General features: G+C 40.5%; 1 protein-coding gene across 4 annotated transcripts in view; it reads right to left on the bottom strand.

Annotated features, from left to right (window-relative positions):
• Positions 1–24,805, bottom strand: part of SLC9A9 (solute carrier family 9 member A9) — a 651,239-nt gene that overhangs the window by 474,198 nt on the left and 152,236 nt on the right. For all 4 annotated transcript variants that reach the window (XR_011251201.1, XM_069563205.1, XM_069563219.1 and 1 more), the window contains exon 5: positions 339–454. Coding sequence is in view for 3 of the 4 variants with exons in the window: in XM_069563205.1 (XP_069419306.1) it covers positions 339–454 (116 nt within the window). In the remaining variant the exon portion in view is untranslated. The remainder of the gene's footprint in view (positions 1–338; positions 455–24,805) is intronic.

The following is a 24,805-nucleotide window of genomic DNA, read 5'->3' as shown; positions in this document are numbered from 1 at the left end:
AAAAGGTTGGTGACCACAGCAATGGAGCATTTTTGAAAGAAGACAAGTTGAATAGAGAAGAATTAAGAGCCATAAGTCAAGATGGCTACATGTTCTAGGGAAACAAACAGTGGAGAATTTTAAAGAGTCTTCCCCATTACTTTAAATTGCTTTGAGAACCATTTTTTGAGAGCTGTTAGAATATTCACCTGCTTTTTAAAATCACTAACAGATACGTCAACTGCAAGTGAAAAGGAATAAGGAATTATTATGTTGACTTGGGTGATGCTCTTTAGAGAAAAATTCAATTTAAACGTTTGACTCTCAGAAAGAAGAAAACATATTATTTGGACAATTACCTGGATCTGTAGCAGACATCAGTGAACCAAAAAACAAACAGTCAGTGAAATGAAAGTCTCCATTTTTCAGCTGGTCAGCATATACCATAGCCTTCACAAAGCCATACATAATTAACCTGTTGAAGAGAAAAATAGGATCTTCAAACATCAAGTTGAATTCTGTGTAAACCCATGCCATCAGAGTTAACACTCTAATGGGCTTCCTAAATAAGCACGATGCACAAATTACCACTATTCTGCTAATTTGTAGTCATGCTAGTTCTCAGGACACTGCCTACCAAATATCACAATTCGTTCCCCTGGCAAAAGATAGCAAAATGTTTTACAGTGTGCTTCAATGAAAACAAGTATCTCAGGGTATAAAAAATTATCCATGAAACATGGCATAGCAAATCATGACCACAAATACAGAGGTGCACAGACATTTTAAATGATTACTTATCAGTTTTATTGTTTTGTCTGCTAGGATATCTGAAAAGGATTCAAATTTCAAGTCTGTTACTGTGATGAGAAGGCACTAGGTCAACCAGTTACTTTACAATGGATGAGTCTCTACAACTGCTGATGTCAGGGCACTTCTCCACCCACAGAATCACTGTTGGGTTAGAGTGCCTGTAACTTCAACACACTGCTGAAAATGAATCCTGAAATCATTACATTTTGATCTTCAAGGATAGCTGTTCTTTTTGTGAGATTATAATATGTTTACCAAACCAGCACCATGGAATGCAAATTATCTGTTTTGGTCATCTTTTGTCACCTTATAGTTTTTAAATTATGTTTAACTATTTAATTGACTGAATTTTTCTAAGTCTTAGTAAAGGAAATACAGAGACACGTAAACTGGACCACAGTTGAATCAAAAAGTGACTGTGAGAGTCTTTAAAAATTATAGACCCTCAGACCCCTAGATGGTTGCTTAGATATTCACATTCATTTAAAGCTAGTTTCTTGAAAAATGTTCTAGGATTGTAAGCATGACTAAAAATACTAGAAACTGGATATTAGAAACTGTAATGTCAGTGAGAATGTAGATATTTTAATTCTCTTAAAAATTTCTCCATGAGAGAATATTTCATACATATCTACATTTAAATCCAGTTTCTATCACTCACTAGCTATGTGATTTTAGAGCATTACTAAAACCTTTTGAACCTCAATATCCTTATTCATGAGTTATGAATAACAATAATGGTCAGTCTACAGAGTTGTTTTAAAGACTATCTGAAGTAATATAAATTTGGGTTTTGACACATAGTAAATTCTTAATACAAGTATTACAGATATAGTAATAATATTCACTTACTACTTCTACTTCTTCATCTGTTTTAACTCATTTCACCCACACATTGATTCTATAATGTAGGTACTAGGTGCATTTTACAGATGAGAAAACTGAACACTGTGTGATTAAGTAACTTGCTGAAGTTGATAGAACTATTATTAAATTGTGGAATCCAGGTTTTAACTGAGGAAATTTAACTCTGGGTCTTGGGTTTTTAACCACCACAGCATATTGCTTACATGAACAGTTCTGTATTTCTTATTATATGTTATATCATATAATATTCTCTCAACTAGTCCATAAAGTGGCAGTTCTACATAGTACTAAGGGGCAGCAATGAAAGCGTCCCTAAGAACTTGGAAATAATACTCCTCTTGAGTCAAACTATTAACACAACCAACATGAGTTCAAGTAGAAAGACCCAATATTTCTGTGAAGTATGTGAATTCTAGAAGGGGAGGCTAGATCTTAACCAGTCTGCCGGTATCAACACATCTGAGAAAGACTGTGTAATGGGACATAGCAATGGTTTCTGGAAAGAAGTCCCAGTCATGGCAGCGCATCTACAGTTATCCTGGGGAGGGCATTCTGCTGGTTACCAGAGGGTGAAGCCTCTGGAAAGGTATAGGGTAGCTTCATTCAGTTTATTTGCTTATTCAACAGATATTTATTACTGAAACTTTACTACACGTCAGGCTCTGTGTTGGGTGTTTAAAATACATCAATAAATAAGACAAAGATCTCTGTCCTTATGCAGCATGCATTTTAAAGCAAAGCAGATGGCAATAAAATAAAATCGATTTTAATTATATATGTTATGCACATCCCCCTCTGAATTAGAATATGCATGTCTGGTGAACATTGATAAACACTGAGACATTCTGAGCAGTCATGACAGCACTAGGGAAATGCTCGCTGACAATCATCCCCTCAGCCTCATCTGGTGTTAACTCGACTTCACTACAGTCTTTTCTCATTTGAGCTACACTTCCAATATGGAGCACAGAGAAGGTCTGGAATCAACATCAACTTTAAAACCTATGACTGTATTTCTGAATTCTCTTCTCATTAGTTAATTTTACAGGTTAGGAATCTGAGGCTCAGAATTAAAACAACTTGCCCCATATTGCCCAATAGAAGTCAATAGATTGGGTGAGATAAGATATATGCACGCATATATATTATACTGGCTTGGCAAGGTTACATGGAAACTAGAAACGTCATATACTATTGAAAATACAATTAAAATTTTTATAAAAGCCAATTTGCCAACTTATTTAAAAGTATTAAATGTTTTATATCTATAGCTTATTAAATGATTTTCTATAAATTGCCAAGAAATTAATCTGAATACAACCCAAAAGGTAATTAGATTATTTCACATTACTGGTATTCATGAGTGAAAAATTCACAGCAATCTAAATGTCCAATGAATAAATTACAGAACACACATATAATGAACTAATATGAAACTCAATACAAGATACAAGAGTGTATATTAGGCAAAGAAAAGTAACCTTATAAAGTGATATATAATAATTTCTAATTTTACAAAAACTGAACATAGGCATATCTATAAACAGAAAAAGACCTGAAGCATATAGTCTGGGATGTTACCAATGGTTATAAAAATGGAATTGTATGTGACTATTTTCTTTTTTCCTTTTCTGTATTTTCCAGTTCTTTTAAAATAACAGTAATAGGTTTTTCCTGTGGTCATGTATGGACGTGAGAGTTGGCCTGTGAAGAAGGCTGAGCACAGAAGAATTGATGCTTGTGAACTGTGGTGTTGGAGAAGACTCTTGAGAGTCCCTTGGACTGCAAAGAGATCCAACCAGTCCATTCTGAAGGAGATCAGTCCTGGGATTTCTTTGGAGGGAATGATGCTAAAGCTGAAACTCCAGTACTTTGGCCACTAATGGGAGGAGTTGACTCATTGGAAAAGACTCTGATGCTTGGAGGGATTGGGGGCAGGAGGAGAAGGGGACAACAGAGAATGAGATGGCTGGATGGCATCACTGACTCGATGGACGTGAGTCTGAGTGAACTCCGGGAGTTGGTGATGGACAGGGAGGCCTGGCGTGCTGCGATTCGTGGGGTTGCAAAGAGTCGGACACGACTGAGCGACTGAACTGAACTGAACTGAACTGAATAATAAAAAGAAAAGCAATGTACACTGGTGAGTGCTATTGTATGACCCAGTAGACACTCATTATGTCATTTAATCTTCACAAGACTATGAGCTAGATACTATAATTATTCCTTTCTACAAAGCTGAAAGTGCTATTCTTAAAAAAGAGAGGTTAAGTAAATTGCCAAAGATCACAGAAGTTAGCTTGTGACAAAGCTGGATTTGAACCCAGGCCCTGGAGGAGAGCATGGCAACCTCCTCCAGTATTCTTGATTGGAGAATCCCCATGAATAGGGGAGCCTGGTGGAGGCTCCAGTCCATGGGGTCGCAAAGAGTCAGACATGATTCAGTGACTAAGCACAAGCGCAGCTAGATGCCAAAACCTGCACACATAGCTGCCATTCTACAAAGCTCTGGAATTGCTTTGAAATGAAGAGAAACACATGTGAATGTACACACACACACACACACACACACACACACACACACACACCCCTGTATACACAGTTTGTATGCTTTTAAAAAGAAATTAAGTGACTTGTAACTCCAAATCAACTCCCTGACCCAAAATAACTATAATTCCAATATCTTCTTTGAGATAGGCAAGAGAACAAAGGCCCGGTGCAGTATAAGCTCCATATGATCATTTTGCTATTATTAATAACAATGGACATTGTCACTGGTGATTACAATGTCAATAATTAGTGTGTATCTGTTATGTGCCAGACACTTTTTAAATAAATGGCAACTATTGCTATTGTTGCTACATTATGGTAACCAACTAGTTATAACTATATTAACTGGGAGAATTAAAAAGTAAACCCATTAGCAACCGCCCACATTCTCATAGAGTAGCATGTGCTATCAACACTTCACTGAAAGCATCTCAGATGGCTCAGGATACAGGAAAGATGTGGACAGATGGGGAGAGGGGAGCCAGTTAGGTCCAGTGCATGCAAAGCTGTGAAGATGGTAGATGAAACTAAGTGAGATATCCTTCTGGGGTCAGTCTGTGTGGGACATCCCAGGTCACAGAAAAGGCTTCCCTGGTGGCTCAGCTGGTAAAGAATCTGCCTGCAATGAGGGCGACCTGGGTTCAACCCCTGGGTTAGGAAGATCCCCTGGAGAAGGAAACGGCTACCCATTCCAGTATTCAGGTCTGGAGAATTCCATGGATTATACAGTCCATGGCATCATAAAGAGTCAAACATGACTGAGTGACTGTCACAGGCCACAGAAAAGGGCAGAAGTAGAACTTCCATATACGCAAAATTGCTGATAACACTGATTTCAACAAATAGCCACTTAGAGTTATTTTTTAAAAAGCAGAGGGCTTATGCTATGGAGGATACAAAGGTGAAAATCCATGACCTGCCTTCAAAGAGCAGAGTATAACAGGATGGCAGTCATATCACTTATGCCAACAGAAGGCATTGGATAAAAAAGAATTTGGGGAAATGCTCTACACAAAGCTCCAGATACTTGAGTGTTTGTGACACACGTACTGATTTTAAATTCCATGAGCTTGTTTCACACTATTAAAACTCCACACCTAAAGACATGCTGCAAAAATGTTTCAAAACAAAAAGTTCCAGAAGGTTCAATTGCTTGGATGATTTTCAAGTGTGCCATCTTAGTCTCTCTCAGGAATTTTTTTTTTTTTTTTGAGAATACATCTTCTTTTTAAAAAACAGTCTTGATCAAGCTATGAATAGATCCACTGGAAAAGGCAGTTTTTTGAATCGCTAGAGATAAGCAAGGGGACTTGCTGTTAGTCTGGAGACAGCTGTATGGACCAGGCCTGTTAACTGTCAGAAGAGACACATCCTTGCCTGTGAAGGCACGTGAAACAGACCATTACATGGACCTCACTCGGCAGTGGGAAAGCACAGCACCAACAGGATCTGAAGGCAATACAAAGATTATAATCTGCACCTAGATTTCTTATTTCTACACTCAAAACATTTCCTCTAGATAAGTTCTTTCTCCATTTATTTGTTCACATTTTAGAGAGTTTCAATCTCACAGTTTATTTTTTTCTGCCACACATTCAAGGGCAACATCCCACTGGAAAAATCAGAAATTCTTTTTCTTTATAGCTTTATTGAGATATAATTCACATATAACATTATGTCAGTTTAAGGTGTACAATATGATGATCTGATATATATATAGCAAAATGATTACAATAGGGTTGATTAACATATCCATCACCTCACAGTCATAGTCTGTTTTTTTAGGTGGTGAGAACTTCAAAGAATTTTTATGATTTACTCTCTTAGCAACTTTCAAATGCACAAGAAAGTGTTATTAACTATAGTTGACATATATATTACATTCCCAGATCTTATTCATTTTACAACTGGAAGTTTGCATCTTATACCATCTTCATTCACTTTTCCCACCTCCCCCTTGCCCTCTGCTCCTGCAACAATCAATCTGTTCTATTTCTATGAGAGAATTCATAATTAATCAATACTGGGATGGGTGGGATTGCCAAGGTCTTCTAGCTTGTAGGGCATTCGGAGTTGCACTGCATGAAGGTTTGCTTAAAAGCAAATTGGAGAGAACTGTGTGGTATGTGTTATTGCAGCCTTGGGTGTGGATGAAAGTGTGAAGAGAACATAAAGTGGACGAGGACCCATGACCGAGGTCTGGGAACTCCAGCATTTGAAGATGAAGTAGAGATGATGAGGAGCAGAGGATATCAAGAATCAGTCAACAGAGGCGTGAGTGAAAATCTGGTAGAGTGTCAGAGGAGTCAGAAGAAGAGGGCTTCAGGGAGGAATGATGCATAGACCCGAGTGCTGAGAAGAGGGCCCTTTTACTCGGGGTCATTTGGAATGCGGGAACTAAAGTGAGATTAGAAAATCAGGAAATTGAGACAGGCAACACATCCATCCACGGTTTTGAGGGGAGTCAGGTCTTTCTCTATTAGGAAGATTGGGATGAGAATTGAGTTGATATAAAAGACATGAGGAAGAAGTCGTGAAGAGGTTCACATCTCACAGATGCTCACAGATGCTCACAAATGTCTGTGACACACACAAAAAGAGTTACAAAATAAGAATTCCGCATTCTCAAGATTAGTGGCACCAAGTTGCGAATTGAACTGTGGTGTTGGAGAAGACTCTTGAGAGTCCCTTGGACTGCAAAGAAATCCAACCAGTCCATTCTGAAGGAGATCAGTCCTGGGATTTCTTTGGAAGGAATGATGCTAAAGCTGTAACTCCAGTACTTTGGCCACCTCATGCAAAGAGTTGACTCATTGGAAAAGACTCTGATGCTGGGAGGGATTGGGGGCAGGAGAAGGGGACGACCGAGGATGAGATGGCTGGATGGCATCATGGACTTGATGGACATGAATCTGGGTGAACTCTGGGAGTTGGTGATGGACGGGGAGGCCTGGCATGCTGCGATTCATGGGGTCGCAAAGAGTCAGACACGACTGAGCGACTGAACTGATATGGACCTTAGAGGGTCTCTAGGACCATGGCGACTCCTACAGGTGTCATAGAGATGATTCTCCTCTTTGTCATTGTTCCTCACTGTGTATGTATGCATGTGTATGTGTATATATATATATGATAGTAAATGCTCTCTCTCTCTCTCTATATATATATATATATGTGTGTATACATACATATGTACATATACAATATTTCCTGTCATAAAAGTCTTTACTAAAGCCTATGAGAAATGCAAAAATAAGCTAGCCATGACTTCCATCCTCAGGAGGGAGAGACAAGTCACCTACAAAGCAGAGTGAAAGTGAAAGTGAAGTCGCTCAATCATGTCCGACTCTTTGCGACCCCGTGGACTGTAGCCCATCAGGCTCTTCCATCCATGGGGTTCTCCAGGCAAGAATACTGGAGTGGGTTGCTATTTCCTTCTCCAGGGGATCTTCCCGGCCCAGGGATAGAACCCAGGTCTTCCGCATTGCAGGCAGACGCTTTAACCTCTGAGCCACAGAAAGTGCTAAGTGTTGCAGGAGAGGTGCACATCAAGGGCATTCAATTCCCAGAAGAGAAGCAGCTCCCTTGGGGACACAGGAAAGACTTTGAGAAGAAGGTAGCATATTTGCTGAATGAAATACACATTCAAGTAAGGAGACTGCCTGTAATGCCCTACCTATATATGATATGCCCAAACTACTTATTTTTTTCCCCTTAGAATGTAAAACCTTTCCTACTAAGAAAAGTGAAAGTGAAGTTGCTCGGTCATGTCTGACTCTTTGTGAACCTATGGGCTATAGCCAACCAGTCTCCTCTGTTCATGGGATTTTTCAGGCAAGAATCCTGGAGTGGGTTGCAATTTTCTTATCCAGGGGATCTTGCTGATCCAGGGATCAAACTTGGGCCTCTCGCATTGTAGGCAGACTCTTTACCATCTGAACCACCAGGGAATCCCTTTCCTACTAAAGGTAGTTTCTTTTTGGAACAGTACACAATCCAACGGACAAAGAAATGCAACCTCTGCTTTAGCAATCTGGAGAACCATCTGCCATCTATTGCCCACAGCAGAGGTGATGGGGAAAGGCTTGTCCTGTCTCCTTTGTGGTTCTATTTATGGCCTTTACCTCAGCAACCAGTATGGGTCGTTCTACCCCAAGAAACCCATGAAGTCTGTGGGCCCTACTGTAGCTAAACCAAGTACTAAGACCTCACAAACTAGATGACCTCTTTGGCCCGTTCTACTTTTCCCACCAGTCCCAAGATTTTGCTTCTCCTTCTGTTTTATTGAAAAGTGGGGAGAATAAGAGGGTGAAGGAATAAGAGGGTGGGTGGCTTGTGGGCAACTTAAAAGAAAATAGGGGATCAAGTAGGCTCACGCAGCTTTGCCATGGTGACAAGCGAGCCCCTGTCCAGTTCTTGGACAAGGAACTAGGAAGACTGCAGACTGCCTGCCCTTGATCCTCTTTCCTCTGAAAGGGTTAGAGGGAGACAGGTATGAGATGAAGGGAACGGTTGCATCCAACTTTTCTGTCCTTATGTGGAAAGAGGAGTCTGATAAGGGCATGGGATGGGGGTAGGAGGAAGAGGAGGGATGAGGGGAGGGTTCATTGTCAACCGCAGAAGTGTGTACTGAGGTTGGGAAATTCTATGCCAGGACACTTGACCAATCAAAAATGTTTGCAACAGTCATCATAAAGACAACTGTAGAACCACAGTCTTGTCCATGGCTTCTGCTCCCCTACTCTCTTGCCTTTCCTGGCAGCTCAGAGGGTAAAGAATCTGGAGAACCAGGTTCAAACCCTGGGTCAGGAAGATCCCCTGGAGAAGGGAACAGCAACCCACTCCAGTATTCTTGCCTAGAGAATTCCATGGACAGAGGAACCTGGAAGACTACAGTTCATGGGATTACAAACTTTAGTTCTTCTTAAGGCATTTATCTGTCATTGGGTAGATGGCTCTCTGGCCCCAAGATTTTAAGAAGGAATGAAAATAATAGAAATAAAAATGGGTGAAGGAAGAAGAGAGTGAACATATGAGCATATGTTGAGTTCTTACTCTGTAGAGCTACCATGTTAGTGCATTTTCTATTTTTTATATCCTCTCTTTCTCTCTCACACACACATACCAGTTAAGCAGCCATCAGGAATCTTATATTACAGATATTACAGACAAGAAAATCCAGCAAAGGATAGAAATGAGACTTAGACATATGTTCCTTTCTACTCTTTAGTATTTAGTACTACTATTTAGCATTTAGTATTATGTAGAAAATGTAAGATATCTTTGCCCTGACTTCTCAAATTCAAAAAGTCAATTACCACATTCTTTGTTTCTGGTAGAATTTTTTTTTTTTAATGATGAAAATATTTGTTATCTTTATTGTGTGAAAAGTGAAAGTGTTAATTGCTCAGTTGTGTCCAATTCTTTACAAACCCATGGACTGTAGCCCACCAGGCTCCTCTGACCATGGAATTCTCCAGGCAAGAATACTGGAGTAGGTAGCCAGTTCTCTTCTCCAAGGCATCTTCCCAACCCAGGGATCCAACCCGAGTCTCCTGCGTTGTAGGCAGATTGTTTACCATCTGAGTCACCAGGGAAGCCCATTAACACCTATAATTCCAATCTAATACTACAGATTCTTCCTCTTTTGCCCATTCTTTCTTTGTATCACATTCCTCCACAATGATTTTCTCCAACAAGTTCTCAACCTCCCTGGTTCTCAACAATACCAATATATTTACTCTTTTGCTCATTGCTGTAATACATGCAAATAATTTCAAAATTATTATATTCACATCAATACCAAAAAAAAATACTGTTAGAAAGTTTCAAAATTTCTTCACAGTTATTTTTAGAATATGTCTCATTGAGAAGTATAGTCCAATTACTATCACCAAAAATTATTTATATTAGATTTTTTCCTTCTGTATAGTTATCTTACCAATTTAATATGTGGATGGGTTTATTTCTTTCTGTTTATATTTAATTTTAGGATCTTTCTGCATATTTGATGATTTAATTTTATTTTTTGTATGGTGAAATATTTCAGTTCAGTTCAGTCGCTCAGTTGTGTCCGACTCTTTGCGACCCCATGAATTGCAGCACGCCAGGCCTCCCTGTCCATCACCAACTCTCGGAGTTCACTTAGACTCACGTCCATCGAGTCAGTGATGCCATCCAGCCACCTCATCCTCTGTCATCCCCTTCTCCTCCTGCCCCCAATCCCTCCCAGCATCAGAGTCTTTTCCAATGAGTCAACTCTTTGCATGAGGTGGCCAAAGTACTGGAGTTACAGCTTTAGCATCATTCCCTCCAAAGAAATCCCAAGGCTGATCTCCTTCAGAATGGACTGGTTGGATCTCCTTGCAGTCCAAGGGACTCTCAAGAGTCTTCTCCAACACCACAGTTCAAAAGCATCAATTCTGTGCTCAGCCTTCTTCACAGTCCAACTCTCACATTCATACATGACCACTGAAATACTTACATGGGTCAAAAAATCAAAACTATAAAAACAGTACGTTTAGAGACATCTCTGTCTCTTTGGTGGTGTTTCTTCTTTATTTCAACTCATCCCCTTCAGATGATCAGTTTCATTCACTTCTGATTTATCCTTCCTATGTTTCTTTCACAAAAATGGTTATGTATTCTTATTTCACATACTTTCTTACAAAAATATAGCATATTACTATATGCTATATATGTGTCTTCTACTTAAAATACTCTGAAAATCACTTCATATCAATTTATAGAGATATTTTTCATTTTTATAGCTGCATATTATGCCATTGCATGGACATATAGTGGCTTATTCTATCAATCTGCTCTGCATATATGCGTGTAGATTGCTCTCAATATTTTGCTATTATAAATAATACTACAATGAATAAACTTGTGCATATTTTGTTTCATATTTTTGAAGATGAATCTTCAAAGTAAATTGATAGAAATAGGATTATTGAGTGAAAAGTTACATTCATATTCAGTCATGTGAGATACTACCAATCCTTATTGTACAATTGTACTATTTTGGTAGAATGTTTTTGACGTGATACACAATGGGACCAGCTTTATAAGAGTTAGGAATGGCCTAGAAGACCTTGCATTTCAGCATCAAATCTGACTGTAAGAGGATATGGAAAGCACCAGGCCTTTCATGATTTTCCTTTAAGTCAGTTTTATATCAGGCTTCCTATGGGCCTAGAAAAAAATCATGGTCACTATGATTTGCAAGAACGGAAAGACTGCAGAGAGGCAGTTGTGATGAAATACATTTGTCTTTAACCATAGCTGGGGTATAAGGCTTTGGGATCTTGAGACCCTTGGAACAGAGTTAAGTGAGTCCATTTTTCTATACTCTACTGCCCACTTGCCTGTCAACTTGTCACTTTCTTGGGTCTTCCCTGGAGGCCCAACAGCAATCTACATAGTTGCCTGCAGGGAAACAAGCTTCCTTCCTATTAAGTGTTTCACAGTTCTTGGAGGAAATATGATACAAATTTCAAGCATGCATATAGATTGGATGTAAGTTGCAATGCTGAAATGCATAAGAAGCTGAGATCTACTGAAAGGTGAACTATACACAGCTGAGAACTTGACCAGGCATTGTGACTGCATGTCTACTCAAATCCTCTTTCTGGGAGCATGCTGGCTCATTTGGGCCTGAAAGAAGATTGCTTCTGAGAAGACTGAGGGGAATGATGAAGGTAGTGTGGGACACAGTCACACTAAGGGCATCATGGACCCTAAATGACAACCTTCCGTGCAAAGCTGGTCAGCCTGTGTCAGGACCTGGGGTGGCCTGGCCCTTAAAGTGCGCTGAGGAACCTCAGCTCTTCGTCTCTCTCTACAACCTGGGCCTCCTGCCTTGTCCTTTCAGAGAACCACACCTAATGCTTACTGGATGCCATCATTCTCTCTTGCTGCCATCCTTCTTTCAACTTGTATCTGCATTATCTGTCCCTTTATGTGGTTAACAAATCTCCCTTCTTTCATTCAGATTCTAAATTCCACTCTTGTGTGCTTTGTGTACCTACCTTACTTGAGTAATTTGAAGAGAATCAGCGCATCTCTTCTATTCTGCCTTCTGCTTTCTCTTTTCCTGTCTCCAATCTATTCACACATTACCCAGCTTTCTAGACACTAAGGGTTACAAAGATGACTCTGATACAGCTTCTGCCCTCTGGGAGAAGCTTAGGAAAAGGGACAAACTACGTGTGTAAATAATTGGACTACTAAGTGAAAAATAACAAGTTTGGTAAGAAAGCTAAAGTCATACAGGGTTCAGGGGAGGAAAGGAGAACCATGGTCTGGGGGAAGAAAGCATTGGGGATGAATATTTCTTGAAGGACTGTTAGAGTCAGACATGAATTGTGGTCATGGAAAGGGGTGGTCACTATGGAAAAGTTAACATGGCCCACAAAGCAGTGGATGTCAACACATGAAGTGTGGACAATGAAAGTTGGGTAATTCAGGGTGAGTACCCAATAGATTCTTCCACTATGAATTACTATATAGTCTAATTCAATGGCTCTCAAATTTTGGTGCATACATAGGATATTAGAATCATATAGGGAGTTTTGAAAAATCATGATGCCCAGGCTACACCCCAGACCAAGCATGTTAGAATCTCTGTAGGTGGGACCCAGTCATCAATATTTTTTTAAGTTCTTACATTGCTTGACTATGCAGCCAGATCTAGAACAAATCTTCTAAATCAGTGGTCTCCAACCTCCAGGCCACAGATCAGTACCTCCTGTCAGATCAGCGGCAGTGTTAGATTAGAAAATAAAGTGCACAATGAATGCAATGCACTCGAATCATCCCCAAACCATCCCCTTACCCATGGTCCATGGAAAAATTGTCTTCTGTGAAATTAGTCCTTGATGCCAAAAAGTTTGGGAACTACTGTTTTAAATCAACACATCATGTCTCTAGTATCCAGACCAACGAGCTAAGGGATGAGCTGGTGGAGTGGGGCCTGAGATTCTGCCTTTCTAATATCTTGCAGGTGCTGATGCTGTTTGTTCCAGGCCACACTTTGAGTCGGAGACTATAAATGAGGAAGCTGCTAACTAAGCAAAATCACTCAGACACTTGTGTACATCCTGGATCTAACTGTGTACTCTTTAAGGAGGACGCACTTTGTAGTCACAAATGGAGCCTGCCTGACATGCAGTTAATACAGGCTCACCTACAGTTAAGCACCTAATACCCACTGCATGGTGACTTGGTCTCCCTGCTGATTTGTGGATGAGTGATGAGAATTATTGAATAGTGTTTTAGGAATCAAGGTACCGTTACATCTCAGTTTCAATTTAGAGTTCTTTGTAGAAGAAAATGAAAAGGAGTGGGGAAGAGGGAGTGAAAGAATTTCTTCCCAGTAAAATGTAAAAGTTAACAGACTTCTGCTATGCCTTTGATCTATAGGTCCATGGACACTTCTGTCCTAGGTACAAAGACCTGCCCTTCACTGACACAGGATGACTGCTTTGGTCTCATCACATCTGAGGCTGGTCACTGCAATGTTCTACCATTTTCAAAAGTGGTAAAGGGAATCTTCAAATTTTTCTTTTAAATTTTTAAAAAATTTTAGCAGCAATTTGCATGTTGTTCATGGAATTCTGCAGGCAAGAATACTGGAGTGGGTAGACATTTCCTTCTAGGGGATCTTCCTGACCCAGGGATCAAACTCAGATCTTCTGCATTGTAGGCAGATTCTCTACCATCTGAGCCACCAAGGAAGCCCATTAAAGGAATACTGTGCTTGTTTTTTTAAACAGCAACTGGTTTCTTTGTTTTCAGCTGAACTACTTCAATTTAGAAGCTCTGATGGCAGTACAAATATGTGTATGTATACCAGTCCATTCTGAAGGAGGTCAGCCCTGGGATTTCTTTGGAAGGAATTTTGCTAAAGCTGAAACTCCAGTACTTTGGTCACCTCATGAGAAGAGTTGACTCATTGGAAAAGACTTTGATGTTGGGAGGGATTGGGGGCAGGAGGAGAAAGGGATGACAGAAGATGAGATGGCTGGATGGCATCACTGACTCGATGGACGTGAGTGTGAGTGAACTCCGGGAGTTGGTGATGGATAGGGAGGCCTGGCGTGCTGCGATTCATGGGGTCGCAGAGAGTCGGACACGACTCAGCGACTGAACTGAACTGAACTAATACATATATATACATAGAATTTTTGATTACCAACAAGTAAACTTGTAAAAAGCAGAGACATTACTTTGCCAATAAAGGTCCATCTAGTTAAGGCTATGGTTTTTCCAGTAGTCATGTACAGATATGAGAGCTGGACTATAAAGAAAGCTGAGCGCCAAAGAATTGATGCTTTTGAACTGTGGTGTTAGAGAAGACTTCTGAGAGTCCCTTGGACTGCAAGGAAATCAAATCAGTTAATCCTAAAGGAAATGAGTTTTGAATATTCATTGGAAGGACTGATGCTGAAGCTGAAGCTCGAATACTTTGGCCATCTGATGGGAAGAGTTGACTCACTGGAAAAGACCCTGTTGCTGGAAAAGATTGAAGGCAGGAGGAGAAAGGGACAACAGAAGATAAGATGGCTCAATGGCATCACCGACTCGATGGATATGAGTTTGAGTAAGCTCCAGGAGCTGGTGATGAACAGGGAGGCCTGGCGTGCTGCAGTCCATGGGGTCGCAAAGAGTCAGACACAACTGAGCAGCTGAACTGAACTGAAACTTGTAAGACGTATCTACAACTATGAAATTCATCCAGCCTAAAGCAGCAAGAGAGAAGCCTGCTACCCTGTACAGCTGGGCCCTTGACCATTACTCTTCATCATCAAAAACACATGCACAGGGACTTTCTTGGTGGTCCAGTGACTAAGCCTGCACAATCCCAGTACAGGGGGCCCAGGTCTGACCCCTGCTTGGGGAACTAGATCCCATTCCCATATGCAGCAACTACGACCCAGAATAGCTAAATAAATAAATAAAGCTATCAAAAGGAAAAACACATGCATAACTGCTGCCTCACTTGCTCTTGCCCTTGCCCTTCTTGCTCTCCCTGGGAGATGGGTAAAGTCAAGCTCCATTATCTTACTTTCAGAGGAAGTAACTGTCACAAGGACCTGAGCAACCTATTCACCACTTCACAGTCTTTATTCTACCACTTTCTTCTGGTTTGAAAGTGAAACACTTTGGAACAGTTATTTAGATCCAGAAAAAAAAAATTCAATTCAGAATCCTTATTAAAGATATAAAACCATGGCCCACCTAGGCTAAGATCTTGGTCAAAGTCACACTTAACTCAGTTGATAGAGGAGCCAAAACTGGATGCCCAGTTTTTTCCTAAAAAGATTTTACCAGAACTGGCAGTTTACATAAATGCTCTGTTGCTTAGGAGAGCATCTCTAATCCCTTTCAGCAAAGGGATTAGAATCTGTGATCTGAATATAACTTGCCTTATCTAGTATTCCTAGAAAACTTTCCATCCTTTTTCATATTCCCTAAAGCATATTTATGTTTTTCAGCTGTACCATTTGGAACCCTAAAGCCAACTGCTGGTGGCAACAGAAGGTAAATAACAAGAAAATGCAACTCTCCGGATTTTCTCCAATCAGATCAATTTTCTAGCAAGTTCATAAATAATGTAGATTTTTAAAAACATATTTAGCTCAAAGTAAGATGTTATACTATTTACTGTTTGATTGATGGCTTTAAAATATATTATCATTATTGGTAATAAGATAGACTGAACAATTTATCTTGTGAGTGATGAAAATCAAATGTTCATTTCTTGCCCTGATTCTTCTTTTTCAACCACCTCAACATATTTTTAAAAACTTTTTGATCTAGAATGAAGAATTTCAGATAGCCTGTTTTGCTTATGATGCATGTAATACAAGCTTTTACTTGAAATCTCTTCATAGTTGTAAAGTGTATTTCTTTGCAATATTTCAAATCACTTTTTAGAGCCTAGAGACAGGTTGTCCTCATGGGCTTCTCTGCTAATAACAGAGTTTACCAACTAATCAAACATAGAAGAAATCACGAAAATGATTTAGAAAACATTTAGAAAATGATAAAATATTTAGATCCATAAGGAAATTATGTATTCCCTTATCGATCCTGAGCTTGGATCACTGCTGCTGCTTCCCATCACCCCAGCAACACACACATTTTCTAAAGAAGACCATTTGGTTTGCTGAATCCTGTTATTCCCAAGTTTCTCTGCTGTAATATTAAATGACCAGACCCCATGGCTAGATCTACACGGGGCCAGCCTGACCAATCTATGGGAACATTTCTGACAATTATCCACCATTACATAGCACCAGATAATTGATATAACTCACTTTTTTAAAAAACAATTTTTTAAAATTTAATATGGCTGACAAAGGTCCATACAGTCAAAGCTACAGTTTCTTCAGTAGTCATGTACAGATGTGAGAGCTGGACTATACAGAAGGCTGAGAGCTGAAGAATTGATGCTTCTAGTCTACTACAGAAGACTCTCGAGAGTCCCTTGGGCAACAAAGGAGATCAAACCAGTCAATCCTAAAGGAAATCAACCCTGACTATTCACTGGAAGGACTGATGCTGAAGCTGAAGCTTCAATACGTTGGCCACCTGGTATGAAGTGCCAACTTATTGGAAAAGACCAGATACTGGGAAAGATTGAGATCAAGAGGAAAAGGGGACAACAGAGGATAAGATGGTTGGATGGCATCAGTGACTCAATGGACATAAGTCTCAGCAAACTCTGAGAGATACTGAAGGACAGGGAAACCTGGCTTGCTGCAGTCCGTGGGGTTGCAGAGTCAGACATGACCAAGCAAATGAACAACATAATGTGATAGTTTCAGGTGGACAGAAAAGGGACTCATGCATACATATAATGTACCCATTCTCCTCCAAACTCCCCTCCCATCCAGACTGCCACAAAACATTGAGCAGAGTTCCCTGTGTTATGTAAGGGGTCCTTGTTGGTTATCCATTTTAAATATAACAGTGTGTACATGTTCATCCCCAACTCCCTAACTATCCCTTCTACCCATCCTTCTCCCTAGTAACCATGAATTTGGATATAACTTACTCTTCACGTATGCCCCTACCCATTGTTTACTAAACCCCATCCACATGATATATGGGCTGGCTTTACTCTGCTGCTGCTGCTGCTAAGTCGCTTGTCATGTCCGACTCTGTGCGACCCCATAGATGGCTTTACTAGGCATTAAGCTGAGATGTAGACAGCTGGGCATGCTCCCATGTGACTGGAGTTGAATGGGCATTTAATTCTGCTGTAAGACAGACGTGGTATGATCCATATGGAGATGACTCACCCAAGTTAATGGCCAATAGCTCATGATTTGATTTCTTAATAACTCATTCCTCTTGAGAGGAATTGCACTTGATATTATTAAGCATAAAATATAATGTAGATGGAATAAGCATCTTCTTTATAAAAATGAGGCTCAGAGGGAGAGGTAAGAATCAAATTTAAATATCAAGCCATACAATACATTTTTAATTGAATGCCAACTGTATACCCACATACATTTGAACTGTGGTGTTGGAGAAGACTCTTGAGAGTCCTTTGGACTGCAAGGAGATCAAGCCAGTCAATCCTAAGGGAAATCAACTCTAATATTCATTGCAAGGGCTGATGCTGAAGCTGAAGCTTTAGTACTTTGGCCACCTGATGCAAAGAACCAACTCATCGGAAAAGACCCTGATGTTGGGAAAGATTGAAGGCAGGAGGAGAAGGGGACGACAGAGGATGAAATGGATGTATGGCATCACCGACTTGATAGACATGAGTTTGAGCAAGCTCTAGGAGTTGGTGATGGACAGGGAAGCCTGGCGTGCTGCAGTCCATGGGGCTGCAAAGAGTCAAACATGACAGAGCAACTGAAAAACAACAAATATATACCCAGAACCCTGCTAGGTGCTGAGCATAAAATGGAAAGAAAAATAAAAGATAATGAGCAATCTACTTGGGTCTGCAGAGAAATAAACAGATTGTTAATATCTATTAAGTAAATGTTTCTGCCACTTTCAGGCTCTTTGACACTAGGCAATTTACTTATCTCAACTTTTCCTCAATTTCCTTATCCATAAAATAGGTATAAAAATTCATCCTTTCATATTATTACCAGAGAACCACTGCTGAATGACCCAAGGGTATATTTAGTTCTGTCAGCTATTTTGTCTAGAAACACAAAAGGCCATTTAGCATTAACATCTCCCTCTGAGAATCAGCAAATTGAGAAAGACTTAGATTTGGAGCTATCAAAAGAAGCCTTTAATAGATTGTTTTCAACATAATAGCAACATACGTTCTCATCTAATTTCACTATAGGAATTTGCCAAGACCTCACTGGCAAAGATACTACTTCTTTAAATGATTCTTAAACTGGATCTAGAGTCATTGCCACAGCACGCATCAGAAAGACCACCCCTCCTGACCCCATCACATCCAATTTTGGGTCTCCCTGAAGAAAGTAAGCAAGTCGCCAAGCTTAAAATGGTGAAGAGCAGCTTGCCGGGAGGTCACAAAAAGATTAATAGGGTTTAGTCATCCACATAATGAAGATATTCAAACAAATATCACAAAAATCCCAAGCCTAGTGATATGATAAGAGAAAAGAAGGCAGATCTATGGCAAAAGTAGTTGAGGGAAAAGATACTTATATCAATGGAGGTATATTTGTGCAGACCTTGATACATACTAATTCCACTGTATTAAACATTGGTTAAATCTTAGCTAAAATATTTTATTATTCAAAATACCCTATTAAAAAATGCCACTTAAACTATTGAAGGGTTAGAAGCATGTTAGATGGTCAAGAAATGCAGAGCTGGATTTGCTACCTAGAGAAGACCAAGAAGCAATATGCGGTCCAGAGTTTGCAATGGGAGGGTGGTCGTAAGAAGAGAGAAAGAGAATCTAACCTGTGTTCCTCCAGAAAGCTAGAGGGAAAGCAGCGAGGGAGAGAGGTGGACATTACAGAGTCAGATCAACCTATTGAAAAACTGTCCAAAGTGCGGTAGGAATGCAGTATTGCGGGAGAGAAGGAGTTTCCTTCCCTGGAGGAGCTTTACCATCCCTTAAGTATTCTATGCATAAATGATATCAGTCTATTATATAAAAAGGATACAGGTGTACTTGAGGGAGGGAATTTAGGACGTGAAACTAAATGAATTTTAAGATAATTTCTAACTCTCGAACTTAATGATTTTATAAAAATCTCAAGAAAAAAAAATGAAAGCAAAGACCAAGAGAGGAAGATTGGGAAACTTTGTAATTGACAATATTTTCTAGCATTTAGTCAGTTATCAAAGTACAGATTAAGACAAGTTTGATGGGACCTAAAATCTGACACCAGGAACTGATTTGATTAACCAGTACTCTCTTCCTAACCCGACAGTAGCTTTTCCACAGATGTTTAGTTTGGGATTAGAATGAAAAGAGATGAAGTTATCCTTGTCTGTGTCAAATGCCTCAGCCCTCCCAGCAGATGGGAGGAGACATCCACAAAAGTCATTTAATTCCTTAGGTCTGGGGAACCAATCATTTTTGTTTCCTAGATGACTCTGAACAGGATGTCTAGCAGTTTCTCTACCTTATCTAATACCCAGGCTCCTGTTCTGGCTTCTGGGAGGACCTGTGGGCATCTCAATCACTAACTCTGAGTCTAAACTAGGATTTTATCCAGAACACTGGGGTTATTACAGTGTCTCCTTTTTTTTTTTTTTCCAGCAAAGGCAGCAACTTCTACCCAGAAGACTGGAGGTCATCTTAGACACATCTCTAGCTTTCTCTTCCCCTTGCCCTTCCCCACAGGCAATCCATTGCTAAACTGTTGTTTATCTCTTGAATTGGTTTCAGATACATCCATTGTCTAGCCTAGACCACATCTCCTCCAGCTATCTCTATGCCTGCTGAAATTGTCTTCCTTTATCCCCTCACTTCCCAACAATGTGTAGCCAGAATCATTATAAAACACAAATCTGACCATGTATTTCTATGTTCAAATCATTTTCATGACTTCCCATTGCTTGCAGATTAAAGGCCAAAATACTTGTGGTGGTTGTTACTTTCCAGGTCCATTCTTCATCCTTTCCACCCTGTTCTGTATCCCAAGAGGCTGATATGTATGGGTTCCATCAATGGGCTCCTCTTAATCTCTGGATTTTGTTTAGATTTGACCAACAGGTCAAATCAGGTAGAGGGACACAGGCAGGAGACCAGGGAGGGAGACAAGAGTAAGATTGGGATATTTATTCTTTACCTTTTCAGTTCTCTCCCTTCAGGGTCTGCATGCGCTCTTAGTCCTTCAAAAAAGGTTACATCTCCTTTCAGCTGGTCCTGTCTACACAGATCTCTTCAGGTTCTAGCATGGTTTCATCACTTTCCTCCTCAGATAATGGTGCCCCCGCTATTACTAGCCCTGGGAACCTGGTCTACCCTTTACGTTTTTTTGTTGCCCTCCACACATCTTTTAAATAGTCCTCAAACATCACTCTTTCATGGAAACTCTTCTGGACCCTTCTGCAAGAGTCAGATCTGCCTATTAGAAGCTTCTGTAATGCTATACTTCTTCAAAGCACTCACCATAGAATTAAATGGTTAATTGGGTAACAGACTGTCTAATATCTGTCTTTCTTGCTAGGATGAGGATAGGAACCATGCCTGTACTAGCCACTTCCCAATCCCTGGAACACTTACACATATGTGTTAGTCACTCAGTTGTGTCCAACTCTTTGTGACCACATTGACTGTAGCCTGCCAGGTTCCTTTGTCCATGGGATTTTCCAGGCAAGAAGACTGGAGTGGATTGTCATTTCCTTCTCCAGGGGATCTTCCCAACCCAGGAATTGTACCCAGGTCTCCCCCACTGTAGGCAGATTCTTTACTGTCTGTAACACCAGGGCTTACACACAGGTGCTCAATAATCATTTATCAAATAAGAGGGTTGGTGAGAGCGGGGTAGAAGGGGAGGTAGAGAGAAAGGCCAAGGCAGGAGTGACAGATCCCCAGTCAGAGTGATTAGAACCATCACAAGCCACAGATTATCCTCTCACTGTCATAGATAAGTTGGAGGAGGTATGACATTAAAACAACAACAATCTTTGGTAAGATACTTTTCACAATAGATTATTTGTCAATTGAAGAGAATATCTTCAATTAGATGGATTTAAAAAATATGAGGTTTATACCCCCAAAGAGTAAGTCGTTTTCTGTTACCGCACACCAAGCCACCACAAGAAACTTGTCTGGATTTGACATAGGTATTACTTTGAGTTATTTTCAAAAGAGAAATGGAGTTTTTTTTTTACTTCAAATTTCATATTTCTCAGAGAAAAAAACACATACTTAGTGTCTTATTAAGCATTACCAGTTAATTATCAGTTCACATCAAAGAACAAATTAATCAAAGCGCTTCATTCCAGACTCCTGACAAATAGAGAAGCGTGGTCACCATTAACCCTGTGCTGAACTCAGGCATGTCTCTCCTGCTCTGTGGCTGTGAAAGGAGGAAGGACGCACAGGGAAACATCCCAAGGGAATACAAGGTCAAGTTTAGAAAATCAGTCCAGCATGGGGTTGTCATTTCAAATGCTGATGAACAAAGGCTGACACAAAACAAAATAAAATCAAACAACCAAACAAAAAATAAGCAAGATGATGGAGGACCAAGGGGAAGTTGGTAAGTAAGGGAATGTACAGAGACAGGGGAAAGATGGCGGAGGAATAGGACGGGAAGACCACTTTCTCCCTCACAAATTCCTCAAAAGAACATTTCAACGCCGAGCAAACTCCACAAAACAACTTCTGTAGGCTGGCAGAGGACATCAGGCAACCAGAAAAGCAGACCATTGTCTTCAAAAACAGATTTTTAATCTTTGCTCTTAAGTTTTTGTTGTCAATTTTGTACATTTAAAAACCCAAACTTCACTACCCAAGTTTACCTGAGAGCGAGATTACTGGCTTGACCGCTCTCTCCTCCTTTGGACTCTCTTTCTCCACCAGGTGGCCTCTGTCTCTTTTCTCCCCCATCTCTTCTCTATCCAACTCTGTGAATCTCTGTATGTTCCAGACGGTGGAGAACACCTAAGGAACTGGTTACTGGCAGGATTTGTCTCTCTCCTTCTCATTCCTCGCTCTTATCCTCCTGGTCACCTCTGTCTACTTCCTCCCTCTCCTCTTCCCCGTATAACTCTGTAAATACCTCTGAGCGGTCCAGACTATAGAGCGCACATAAGGAAGTGACTACTGGCTAGCTTGCTCTCTCCTCTTTTGATCTCACCGCATCTCATTCCAGTCACTTCTAACTACCCCCTCCCTCTTCTCTTCTCCTTGTAACTCAGTGAACCTCTCTGAGTGTCCCTCAATGTGGAGAAACTTCATCTTTAACCTAGATGTTTTATCATCGGTGCTGTATAGATGGAGAAGTCTAGAGGCTACTGTAAAAATAAAACTGAAAACCAGAAGCAGGAGGCTTAAATCCAAAGCTTGAAAACATTAGAGAACTCTTGAATTCAGGGAACATTAAGCAATAGGAGCTCATCAAATGCCTTCATACCTACACCGAAACCAAGCTCCACCCAAGGGCCAACAAGTTCCAAAACAAGACATACCACGCAAATTCTCCAGCAACACAGGAACACTCCCCTGAGCTTCAATATACAGGCAGCTCAAAATTATCCCAAAACCTTTGATGTCTCATAACCCATTACGGGTCACTCCACTGCACTCCAGAGAGAAGAAACCCAGCTCCACCCACCAGAACTCCAACACAAGCCTCCCTAACCAGGAAACCTTGACAAGCCACTGATAGAACCCCACCCAAAGTGAGGAAGCTCCATAATAAAGAGAACTCCACAAATTACCAGAATATAAAAAGGCCACCCCAAACGCAGCAATATAACCAAGATGAAGAGACAGAGGAATACTCAGCAGGCAAAGGAACAGGAGAGTTGCCCACCAAACCAAACAAAAGAGGAAGAAGTAGGGAATCTACCGGAGAAGGAACTCCGAATATTGATAGTGAAAATGATCCAAAATCTTGAAATCAAAATGGGAATGTACAGCAGACAAAGGGAAAAAGGGAGAGATAATTACAGAGTGAAAGTAGAGGAGGTTGCTAAAGCCTTTGTGTGGCTCTTTTCCTGTTGACTTGGATGTCTGGGACATCTATGCATGTTAAGTTGCTACAATCCTCTCCGATTCTTTGTGACCCTATTGACTGTAGCCTGTCAGGCTCCTCTGTCCCTGGGATTCTCCAGGCAAGAATACTGGAGTAGGTTGCCATGCTCCTCTCCAAGGGATCTTCCCAACCCAGGGATCAAACCAGTATCTCTTATGTCTCCTGCACTGGCAATCAGGTTCTTTACCACTAGCACCACTTGGGAAGCCCTGTGGGACATCTATGGGGAGCAACAAAAATGTTTTCTCCAACCACAACTGGTGAGTCCAGGGATGGGGCAAAGGAGGATGGGCAAGAGGTGAGAGAGAGAGAACTGCAAATGAATCACAGCCTTTAGCTGCTTTACAGTCTGTAGCTCCTAGAACTTAACCAAGCTTCCTTGATGCCTTCCAGGATGGGAGAACAAGGTGAAGACACTTCCAGAACATCAAAGTTGTCATTACACTAATCATCATCTTAACACAGATATCAATGCTTCTCAAACTCTAATGTGCAGACCAAACACTAAGACCTTGTTAAAATGTAGACTCTGGTTCAGTAGAGATGGGGTCTGAGATTCTGAATTCTGATACATTCAGATTTGAATACAGGTGATATGAATACTGCTGGTCAATGGACCACAATGCAAGGAGCAAGAACCCAAACTATACACAAGGTCAGTATTTTTCAGTGAATGGCACTATCCCAGCGTGGCATGTCTATTTCATTTCTCACCTACCACGGTGACTTTAAGCTGGCTGTTGAGTGGCCGTTGAATGCCTTGAAAATTGCTAGGATTAGTGGCTAACAGTAAAAGACCACACATAAAAATTCAGACTACAAGGACATGGCTGGGGGTGGTGGGGGAGGAGAGGGTGGGATGTATGGAGAGTAACATGGAAATATACATTACCATATGTAAAATAGATAGCCAAAGGGAAATTGTTGTATGACTCAGGGAACTCAAATCGGAGCTCAGTAACAACCTAGAGGGGTGGGATGGGAAAGGAGGTGGGAGGGATGTTCAAGTGGGAGGGTACATGGGTGAACCTATGACTAATTTATGTTGATGTTTGGTAGAAACCAACACAACACTATAAAAGAATTATCCTTTAATTAAAAATAAATAAATTTAAAAAATTCAGATGACGAGCTTCTCTTGGAAAATAAGATCCAGCAATGTTAGACCGTTGCTCCCTCATGGAAGAGGCCATTGGAACTGAATGGTGGCTTCCTGCTTCCCTTTTTTGCCATAGTCTGAATTACTTTTACATCTAGGCAGCTTCCATCATTACAGCCCCTGCCTAATCCCCCTCTGCATTTGCGTCTAAATTCAGATATGCTAGTTGGAACAGAGATCCATTCTCTTTTTGAAAGACAATTTTGCTTCCAGAAAGTCTTTTTCCGTTATCAACACAATTTTCCATTTTAGA

This window comes from Ovis canadensis, chromosome 1, assembly GCF_042477335.2.
Source record: "Ovis canadensis isolate MfBH-ARS-UI-01 breed Bighorn chromosome 1, ARS-UI_OviCan_v2, whole genome shotgun sequence".
Taxonomy (NCBI): Eukaryota; Metazoa; Chordata; class Mammalia; order Artiodactyla; family Bovidae; genus Ovis; species Ovis canadensis.
The sequence above is the reverse complement of the archived record's forward strand: the minus strand, read 5'-3'. Positions and strand labels throughout refer to the sequence as shown.